Below are 10,268 nucleotides of genomic sequence, written 5' to 3'. Positions count from 1 at the left end.
TGGGCAGGGAAGGTGCTGCTGGGTTTAGATGTGAGAATGCTTGGCCCTTAATTGCACGGGTGGTGTTTTCTACCAGTATCACAGTCAATGACTTGTCCTGAGCAGCTAATTAGTGCGATTATTCCACAGCTGCATTAGTTTCACCACAAAGGTTTTCTCTTGTTTTATCAAAAGGATCAGTGTCTGTGTGAATGTTTCAACCTGACAGGGCTTAAATAGCAAGATGGTCGGTTCCCTCCCTCCCTTCCTGCCCAAAATGAGTGTGCTGGTGAAGCAGGGTTTGATCTCCTGAGGGTGTGAGTGTGGGTTTTCCTTTTTCATTTCTGCTCTGTGCTGTTTTCAATGTTGGTCCTACACAAAGCAAAGCCCCAGACTTCCAGCAGCACTGGCACAAGTAGCCCTGGGTGCCCACAGCCTCAAGTGAGCCCTGGAAGGGGGATGCTGACTCCTTTGCAAGGAAATCCTTCATCCCCTCAGCATCTGCATCCTCACGGACTGATGAGCCCTTTTCTTCCATGGGCATCAGCTGCAGCAGATCCAGAACCCAAATATCCCAAATTATATATGTGCTGTAGCTCTTTGCTATATGGAGTCATGTATTCTTATCCACTCCCCACACCCTTCCCTCGAAGCAGCTGGGTATTTGCATACCCTAACTGTTCTGCCTTATGCTACAGAAATATCTTGTAAGTAGATTTAACTTCTGAGGGCTCAAAAAGTGATAGGTTGCTTCAGAAGATGTCCCTTAGATTTAACTTCTGAGGGCTCAAAAAGTGATGGGTTGCTTCAGAAGATGTCCCCGTAGTCTATGGCAGTGTCCTGTGGCTTGTCCCATGCTGTCTGGTAGGAAGCTCTGCTTGCCAGTGGCTTAAATAGCAATGTGGGTGAAGCGGTGCGCTGTGCTGGCTCGGGTCTGATATGCTTTATAAACTGGGACTGAAATAAAGCCATTTTTGTTGTTTATTCTGTGATAATCTTGTATCTCCCTGCACTGGGAGGATGGTGTTAGGCCTGAAGTGGGAGTTGGGTTGGGCTTTTTGGGTCTGGTTTCCAGTTATGAAGCGTGTCACCATCAGCAAATCCAACTCTAAGGTTGTATTTTGCAGTAACTGCATTTATGTTGTGCTTGCATGGAAGAGGTAGGTTTATTTTACCTATTTTTGAGCTAGGTCATTAGACCTGGAGTATTACCTATACTGATCATTAGACTCGATACAGCCCTTGATTACCTTTAAAAATAAAGGTCTATGAGTGCCTGCTGCTGTCTGTAAAAGCATTTGTTTTTCTCGGGGATGGTTGCTGTAAAAATGGAAGCAGCAAATAGCTCTTTACAGGCGGATATGGGCATTTGGAAGTGGTTAGCGCAGTCAAGTTAAGGCACCCTAATGTGGCCGCTGAGTACCTGGAAAGGTTGGCTCCGAATGCCCCCCGGTGCGGTCCGGTGCGGTGTGCCGTATCCTCACCCATCCCCGTGTCCCGCTGTAACTCTGCACGCTCCGACTGCCGGAGCCACGATCCCGGTTGTGGAAGCTGAGCTGTCTCTCTTTGCTCTTCCCACAGCAATTCCGAGCATCCTGGCGCTTCCAAGCCTCCCTTAAGCTCCTCCAGCATGACCTCCCGAATCCTGCTCCGACAGCAGCTCATGCGTGAGCAGATGCAGGAGCAGGAGCGTCGGGAGCAGCAGCAGAAGCAGCAAGCAGCCCAGTTCATGCAGCAGCGCGTCCCCGTCAGCCAGACACCGGCCATCAACGTCAGCGTCCCCACCAGCCTGCCCCCCGCCACCCAGGTGCCCATGGAGGTCCTCAAGGTACGCCCGTCTCCCTACCCTTGCTTTCTGTTTCGGAGCTTGCGCTCATCTAAACGTGCTTTATTTAACAAGGACGTGGTCATAGGGGTTTTTGGCAATGAAATTTTGCAATTAAGCTGTGCCCTGGCTTGGTTTACAGCTTCTTTTGGTAGCAAAAAATGGAAAAACCTTTTTTAAAAAGTTTGCCTGACTTCTGTTTTCATAAAACTTGGAGATCTCGGGAGGGAGGTTTTGTTACAAAACTCATGTTTCCGTCGCTTCCCTTTGGAAAGCGCTTCTCTGTCTTTGCAGTATTTGGTTATTTTTAAAAAGAATAAATGATTAATCGATACACAAATCAGTATTTTGGTTTTTAAAAGAAAACAATGAAATATTTCTGTAAAATGGAGTCAAAACTCATTACAAAGAGCTCCTCAGAGAGTCTTAATCTGAAATACGGGTGAGTTTTCAGCCTCTCGCAATGAGTCTTTGTAATCCTTTTTTGCTTAAATGACTTGTTTGCTATGAGTAGCTGTGGATTCCTTGTCCTACTGGAAGCTGTAGGAGCTCGTTAGTGTCCCTCTGTCAAAGGGGATGTAACTTGCTAATTACCTGGGGTAAAAACGGACACAGCTATAAGAAAGGAGAGGATTTCACACGTAGGGTAAGTCCAAGTGGAGTAAAGCAAAATGTGAGTAAAAGGATGCAAAATGTCTTGGAGAAATATGCTGATATATTTAATGAAAGTAAAGTTTTCGTTAGTTTTGAAGAGTTATCTGTTTGCATTATTGCTAAATCTCTTTATTTCAGTCTGGTGTTTACTAGTTGCTCTCAACGGGTTAGCATATTCTTACCAGATAAGTGAATTGAGCTGGGTTACAATACGCTTGCAGTTTGCTCATGGCCGTTATATATCGATGATACGTATTCAGTGGTTTGGTTTTAAAATAGAGCTGCAAGCTCAGGATTTCAATGCAGTTTATGTGACGGGTTTAGGGAGGAAATACAGGATATTTTTATTTATTGAATCTGCATTGTGGTGTTGTGTCGACAGTGCCAAAACCAATACTTAATTGGGATGTGCTCAAGTATGGCCTGCAATCCAGGAGCAAAAAGGAAACAGTTGAATCTTGAATCTTAAATATTTCTGTTAAAAATTCAATATGATAAAGTCTGAGGATGTGTGTATGAGTTTCATGTGAGTATGGATCCCTGATTTAAACTGCGATTGTGGGCATCTGTCTTCAGTGTAAAATTCCTTGATAAGCATTCACATGTACATGTATTTACATGTTTGTAATTCTCTTAGTTACTTTAGCATGTTAGATTTTGTCATCTTTTCATCCTAATATCTTATGACGTGAATTCTAGGCCTTTTTTTCAACCTCTTCGAAAACCTGTAGGAAAGTGTTTATATTCTGATGATATTTTACCGTTAAGGAAGGACTGCAGTGTCTTGAAGAAGCATTGGCAGTTGCCTGCATTCTTCATTTAAGACTTGCCTCTTTGTTTGAGTGAGGAGAGGAGGGACCTCTCATTTCTGAGGGGCAAACTACAGAAGACGCTGCTTGGGTATCGCAAATGGGGTTACTGGGATTTGTCATAGGATTTGTATGCAAATCTGTAACGTGCTGCAGTGTCGCTTGGGATCCTCATGTGAAGGACTTGAACCTGGATCCTTGTCCTCCAGGACTGCAGAAGAAGTGGCTGTGCCCCATTTCCTACTGATGGAGGAGGGCGTCCCAAAAAGAGGGAGGACACCTCCCCTGTACTCATTCGTTTTCAGCCCCAACGGCAGCGTGCATGACCCTGCAGAGCAAAAGAAATCACTGCATGTGTCTAACTGGCTTGTAAACTAAAAGTAATACTGGCAACAAGTGCCTGTTGAAGAGAGTTGTGCGATGAAGGTGATGGTACCTGCTGGAGCAGAGCCATGTCTGTCCTCTCACCACCCGTCTTTAATGTAAGTAACAGTCAGAATGAGCAAGAACACCTCCTCTTGGTCTCTGCCCATGAGAGAAGAGACCAAACTGCTTTGCAGAGCTGTGCTGCTTGTGGTTTTGGTGGGTGAAAGCAGGTCAAGATTCACCCTTTTATCCTTGCTGGTTAAAGGGGACCAATTCCAAACAAAAAAGCCCAGTACAAAATACCAGGTTGAAGTGATGATCTTGTTGGAAGTGTTCCTCTGCTTCAGCAAGAGCATAGTTTTGGTGGAAGGTCCATCTAATTCTGTTTGTGGGTTAGTTTTATTTGGGTTATTTTTAAAAAATACATAATTTGTCTCAAAAGATGGACAATAACTGAGGATGTTCCTGGTGCTGTGCCCGTGGTCACACCATATGAGTGATGGCACTTCCTGCAGCTGCTTTTTATGGGTTTTAGCTGCAGACAAATTTTCCGTACGAGCAGTACAGAAGTTTTAATTGGCTAAATAGGGAACTAAGTTGGTAACTTTATTATCCAGATGGTTTGGATTTAGTGACCTTAAAAAATGAGAGAGACGAAAAGGGGATTTTTACACTTTCAGAAATGTTAATCTGTCTTTACAGGAGATCTTTTTGAACATGACTTCATATAAAGTAGTATTTGTTAGTGGTTTTATTTGTTTGTTTTGGAACTTAGCATCAAAAAATCTCACTCCGAGCTGGTGGAATTTGTCAGTGTTTTGAGTGTTTAGTTACATTTTGAGACTTGCCCTATCTCCCGTATCGGAATGAGTAGTTTAAAAAGAAGCCAAAGGTGTGAATGAGATTGGATTTTATATTTGTTTTCAAGATGTTCACTTAGAAACAACACAGAAAGAAAGAGAAATACACACACATCCATGTCACATTGCACAGGAATCTCCAAGTGACATAACGTGGCATGCTTGAGGCCGTATGAATAAATGGGATTTCATTTTCTTGAGTAACAGCTTCTCATTGCATCACTTCTCTGCCAAGTAATGTAGCTGGGCAAGGTAGGAAATGACCTGTTGGAATTCAAATTTCATGATGCTTTGTGCAGCCTAATTAGGCTGTAGACCTAAGGAGTAGGCCTAAGGCATTTGAAACAGCATCCTTTACTGGCATGAGCAGGCTGATGTCCTGCGTGGCAGGAGATGCCCTGGAGCATCCTCAGGACTCAGGGCCAGCATTGGCCCAAAGGATGACAAATCGGTTCCTCTGCAAACATCTCTGGTTCTTGCAGAGTTGCAGACCTCACTGGTGGGCAGCAGATGTCAATTCCTCCGCAGGTCTCACTAAGCAGAAGGAAGGTGGAAAATTGAGGGTGAACGCTTCCTCCCTCTACCCCCCATGTTATTTGTTGGCCTTCCTCGGTGGGGGTGTGGACGCCGCACTTGTGCTGTCAGGTTTTGGATGTGATGCACAAGGGTTGATGGAAGCCTAAACTGGACATGTTGTGGTGAAATGGTGCAGTCTCTGTCACTGCTGCTGCATGCTGACATTCACAAGGATGTGGTTTGTTCACCTTCCCTTCCTCCTGAGCGTTGTCACACCAAATGAATGGCACAGGAAGAAACCTGCTGGACTTTTCATGTCTCTTCCTCCCTCCTTGTCTGCCACTGGGGGTTGAAGAACCTAACTTCCATTTGGCATGGGTGCTGCAATGGGAAATGCTTGTCTGAAACAGCCACATCTGGTGCTGCTGCTCAGTACAGCCTGGAGGGCTGAGGTGGGACACAGTGGGTGTCTGCTGCATGGGCTGGCCTGGTCCTGCAGAGGTGCAGGTGCCTTCTGGACGCTGCACAAATGCTTTGTGTGTAATGAGGTAAAAGCAAGCCTTCTGATGGACAGATGGTATAACAGGTGCCTTTCGGGATGCTAACATCACCTTTATCCTCATTTCTGAAGACAGAGCAAGCAGTTCCCTTGCTCCAGGGGATCTGGACAAGGTAGGTCCTGCTTGGTGATCTGCAGCTTGAAGACTCTCCTCTCTGTGCTCCCACATTGCTCCTGCTCTTGCTAATGGGGCAGTTCACCCCAAAATGTGACATGTGTGTAAAAACATACCTATGGAAATGTAGGCTACAATAACATTTTAAATATTTGTTATTAACAGGTTGTTAATAGTGTATTTCCATACAAAAATGTTTATAATATGCTGGATATTGAAACATTTCTCTGTCACTAGGGACCTCACTCAGGCAGCATGGCAGGGATAATCCTAGGTTGGTGTCTGTGGTACATGTTAACTGCTTTTTTGGTGCTAAAAATACAGCTCTTTACTGCTATGTCTCTCTTCTTTCGCCTGGGCTCCTAAACAAACTGAAATACCATCTTCTCAAGGCCTAGAACCAAAGCTGTTTACTGGGTTTCTGCTCTTGCATTATTATTCCAAGAGCTTTTGTCCCTCTCATGACAGTGGTGTGGGCTCATCCCTCCTGATACCAGAGTGGGTCCGTGTGTCTCTTCCTCGGTGCTGTCCCATCGCTGTGGTTCGTGCTCATCTTCCCCCTGACAGGGACATTTTGGGTGTCACCAGGAGCTCAGCGCCGCAGCCGTGCTGCTTGGTGGTGTTCATTCAGGTTTTAAACGCGCCACCACGTTAAGCTCTCTGCGTCAGACACCCTGTATTTCTTCATTTTTGAAATGCCAAGCATGCCTCCTGAGTGATGTTAATGACTATGGACATATATGAAGAAAATACCTCCCCTAGTCCCTTTGCAGTGTGTTTAGTACAGAGTGATGGTGCTGGTAGCGCAGTCCTAGGAGGGACGGCTGTGCGGTTGGCAATGGTGTTCCTGGTGTAATCATTACCCTAAAACTTCGTTGTAGGAGGTGACTTATCTCAGGGTCCTGAAGAGCAGGGACAATGGGGTGTCAAGATAAACGTGTGGTAGCGTCTGTTACAGCAAATGTGTGTGTGTGTAGACATACTTATCTGATGAGAAGTTAATTTAATCTAGCCTGACAATGGTAGATAGGTATGGTAAGTAAGTGTGGTGTGTATTTGCAGTTGAGCACTTAGACAAGTGATTTGCCAGACCAAGGCTTGGTGAACTACAGAGAGAACATTTGAGCTAAGGTTACTCATGCTCTGTTCTGGTGTATGTGACTTAAGCCTATGGCAAATTCTTCATGAAGAAAAGCTTACATTTAACTGCAGACCCACCAAAGCCTGCCTTGTCCCCTAAGCCTTCACGTAAGTAAGGGTATCTCTCAGGCCTTCAATCTTTTGCTTGCTTAGTGGGTGGAAAGCTGTTCCCAAACAAGCACTGGTGCTGGATGTCTGTGGTTAGCAAGAGGTAAAATGTAAACTCTTGCTTAACACCTAGGTTATCAGACATTAAAAATGCCTGGAATTCAAGGGGGGCAACGTACTTGTGTGTACAATATCTGACTGCTTGGCTGCTGCTGCAAAACACTGCTTTCAACCTGCGTCCCTAATGTCCTTTTCCTATGGATGCAAATACGTGCGTTGCTCAGCTCTTGGGAGAAATGCTGTGGCAGGTGAGGATATCTGAGCTTTCAGCTGTGGTCACTGTGGCACAAAATACAGCTCCAGAGTTGTGGGACAAACCGTGCTGCTGCTGCTTTGTGCTGCAGGGATGGGGTGCAGGGTATTTCCTGGGCAAATGATTCTGTGAGCAGGGTGCACAGGGAAGGTTTGCTGAGAAACTGCTCCTTAGTGCAGAGCTGCTGCCCTGCAGGTTCACAGTGGTTACATGGTAGTTAGAAATGACATTTTTTGATGCGGAGGAAATAAGGATGTATTTGCACAAAACGTTGTAGCTATCTGGAGGTCTGAGCTCTGATGGCCTCTTATGGTCCTCCTTGCCACCTCTGATGGTTCTTGGTGGTATAGACCCTGGTTGGTGGTCTCGAGGATTTGCTGTCTTCCTGCTGGCACGATAACATCCACAAGTTAAGGAGAGCTTGCTGAGGTTGTTCTGCTGTGGCTTCAAAGCATTTTTGTCCTGGTCTAGCCATATTAAGCGATGGCTGAGTTACCAGACCTTGGGAAAACGGGGGTTCACCACATGTCGGGGGCTGTCTCAGACTTGCAGAAGATGAGTTGATCTCCCCAAAGATTTGTAGGTGCCTGTAGCTGTGGGTATCCAAAGCATTGATGAGGCTCCATGGCCCACCGGCTAGCAGATCTCAACAGCTTCTGTTAAGTCCATTTTTGGTCAATGTTAATTTAAAAATCTCCTTATTCCACTTTCCTGGTTGAGCCAAGGACATGAAGAGGGCGAGTGCTGGTCACTGCAGTTGTGTTTGTTGGCTTAATTTGACAGAAAATAGTGCCCAGAACCACAGCAAGGCTGGGGTGGAGGTGTAGGGAGGCCTCTGCTCACACCTTGGATGGACATGAAATTTTCAATGTGAAAACTTAGATCTGCTTAAAGTAATCTTTGGGTATTATGTGTACTCCCCAAGTATTTCAGTTCTTCAGCTAGTTTGGCAGCATTATTCCCCGAGACGCTGAACCTGTGCAGTGAATGAATTCAAAGTGACAAGCTGGAGACATTCCTGCCATTCAAGAGAGGCTTAAGGAATTTCTTATTGGCTAAATTACAAATATGTAGCATTTTGCCCAGCACTGCATGGCAATTTCAACCTGCCTGACCGTGACAAGATTAGCACTTTTCCTCCCCCTCCTCAGCACTAATGTTGGGGTTTTTTTTCCTAAAAAAAATTAGATTAAGAAGTACCAGGCAGAGATGCAAAAGCTTGAAAGAGTAAAAAGCAGCCTTACCTTGAATGAGTCTGTCATTGGGTTGGTTCCTTAATTAGCCCCATGTCCTTTAACCTCTTGAGAAATAAGTAAGGGATAAATTTGGGGATCAAGACAAAGACGCCCGGAGATTTACCACACACCGCTAGGTAATTCATCAAGGAATGTTGGTAATTAGCCCTGCCTCTTTCCTTTCTGGCTCATTTAATAAAACTGCTTGATTTAAAATAATGCCTGCTGGTTCATTATCAACTGCTTTAAGAGCCAAGTTATGAACTTGAAACAAAAACCCGTATTGTGTTGTCTGCAGAGGACCTGGCAAGTGTGTTGTGTTTTGGTTTTTAAATGAAAGAAATTATTTAGTTCCATTATCGGTGTCCCCAGCGTAATAATTAAATATTACTTTGTTGGATTACCATTTGGCTTTTCGGGCGTCGTTGTTTCCAGTGTCTACTGAGAGGCAGAAAGGAGGAAAAGAAACCCCCAAGATGTTGAAGGTGTCAGGTTGTGTTAGGACAGCGTGGCCTGATGGAATTCAGCTGAACAAGACCTTACAATAGTAGTAGTGTCCAGTTGAGGGCATGAGTAACTGCTTTAACCCTTTATCCCTTCGATGTGCCAGCTTCATCCCTCCTTTGACTACAGTGATCCATGTTGGTAACATCTATTGACTGCTTGAAGTGGAAACTGTCCCTGAATTGATGACAGAGCTTGTCTTGTTTGTATTTGTCTAGGAAAATACTTGTGCATCATTTTCTTTATCGATAGGAATGGCATTACTTAGAAATTAAATGAGAGGATGAGGCCAGAACTGGCTCAATACACTGCTCCCTTTGCACTTTTTGGGAGAATCTCTCTGTATGGCAGCATCCAGTTTGAATTTTACATCCACAGCTGCTGGCCAGCAGACCTGATTAGATCTAGCCTGAAGAATTAGGTTACTATTACTGCAAATCTTCCTTTAATAATTGATATCAGACTTGGATTGCAACTGTTGCGGGCCAGAGGAAAAGCAGCCTGTGCTGGCCACCTGCTTCTTGTGGGCTGCCAGATCCTGAGTCCTTTTTCAGACTTCTCTGGTCCTCTTCTCACCCATCAGTGTTGTCTGGGGCAGGATGGATGTGATGGTGTAGTGCAAATAAGAAAATAAACATCCTCCTCACTTGTCTTCCAGATAAGTCTTTTCTAGCTTTTAGTGATGTGGAGCAGAAAATAAAGTATCTTTTAAAAACCCCAAAAAACCCGCAGCAAACACAACTCTATTTTACACCAGTGTTTTCACAAAGTTAGAATGTCCAGGCCAAATTAATAGTTTGAGTTTCCCACATCATATTCTTACATTTTTAACAAAATTTCGTTAGGGCTCTCTTGGTGTCCTGCACTTGCTGACTGACAGTGCTCGAAGCTCCAGCAAGTTCCTTGAAAATTCTTGGGTAACTTACACAGTTCAATCAGATTTTTTGTCTCTTTTGAACCTGATCACGAGCAGTGTGCATTTCACCATCGATATTACAGGAATTACACTGGCACATGAATGCCCAGAAGCGCTGAGGGCTCCTTCAGGTCTGTCATTCATTGCCTTGCACTTTCAGCATCTCTCAGCAGATGGCATTACCGTTTCCAAGAGCGTTTAAAAACCATTTTGACTCGTTTTTCTCCTCGTGTTGCTTGTGTTATTGTATTTTATTTTCACCAACTCACGTCCCAGAGGTACCTTAAAGCCATTAACCAGTTAAATGCTGTAATAGTTGTTTATATGTGAAAACCAATTGCTGCCTGTACCAGATAAACCTGCTGCTGG

The 10,268-nt window shown here is 44.6% G+C and overlaps 1 protein-coding gene across 3 annotated transcripts in view; it reads left to right on the top strand.

The window, feature by feature from the left end:
- MITF (microphthalmia-associated transcription factor) overlaps positions 1-10,268 on the top strand; it is a 48,435-nt gene that overhangs the window by 4,735 nt on the left and 33,432 nt on the right. The window contains exon 2 of one of the 3 annotated variants that reach the window (XM_010189125.1): positions 1,561-1,807. In XM_010189125.1, the coding sequence (XP_010187427.1) occupies positions 1,561-1,807 (247 nt within the window). Of the gene's footprint in view, positions 1-1,521; positions 1,808-10,268 lie in introns of those variants that run through there. The other 2 variants (XM_010189126.1, XM_010189129.1) reach the window with 2 other exon arrangements.

The sequence above is a fragment of the Mesitornis unicolor genome, unplaced genomic scaffold (genome assembly GCF_000695765.1).
Source record: "Mesitornis unicolor isolate BGI_N332 unplaced genomic scaffold, ASM69576v1 scaffold6457, whole genome shotgun sequence".
Classification (NCBI taxonomy): Eukaryota; Metazoa; Chordata; class Aves; order Mesitornithiformes; family Mesitornithidae; genus Mesitornis; species Mesitornis unicolor.
This window is presented reverse-complemented; position numbering and strand designations above follow the sequence as displayed.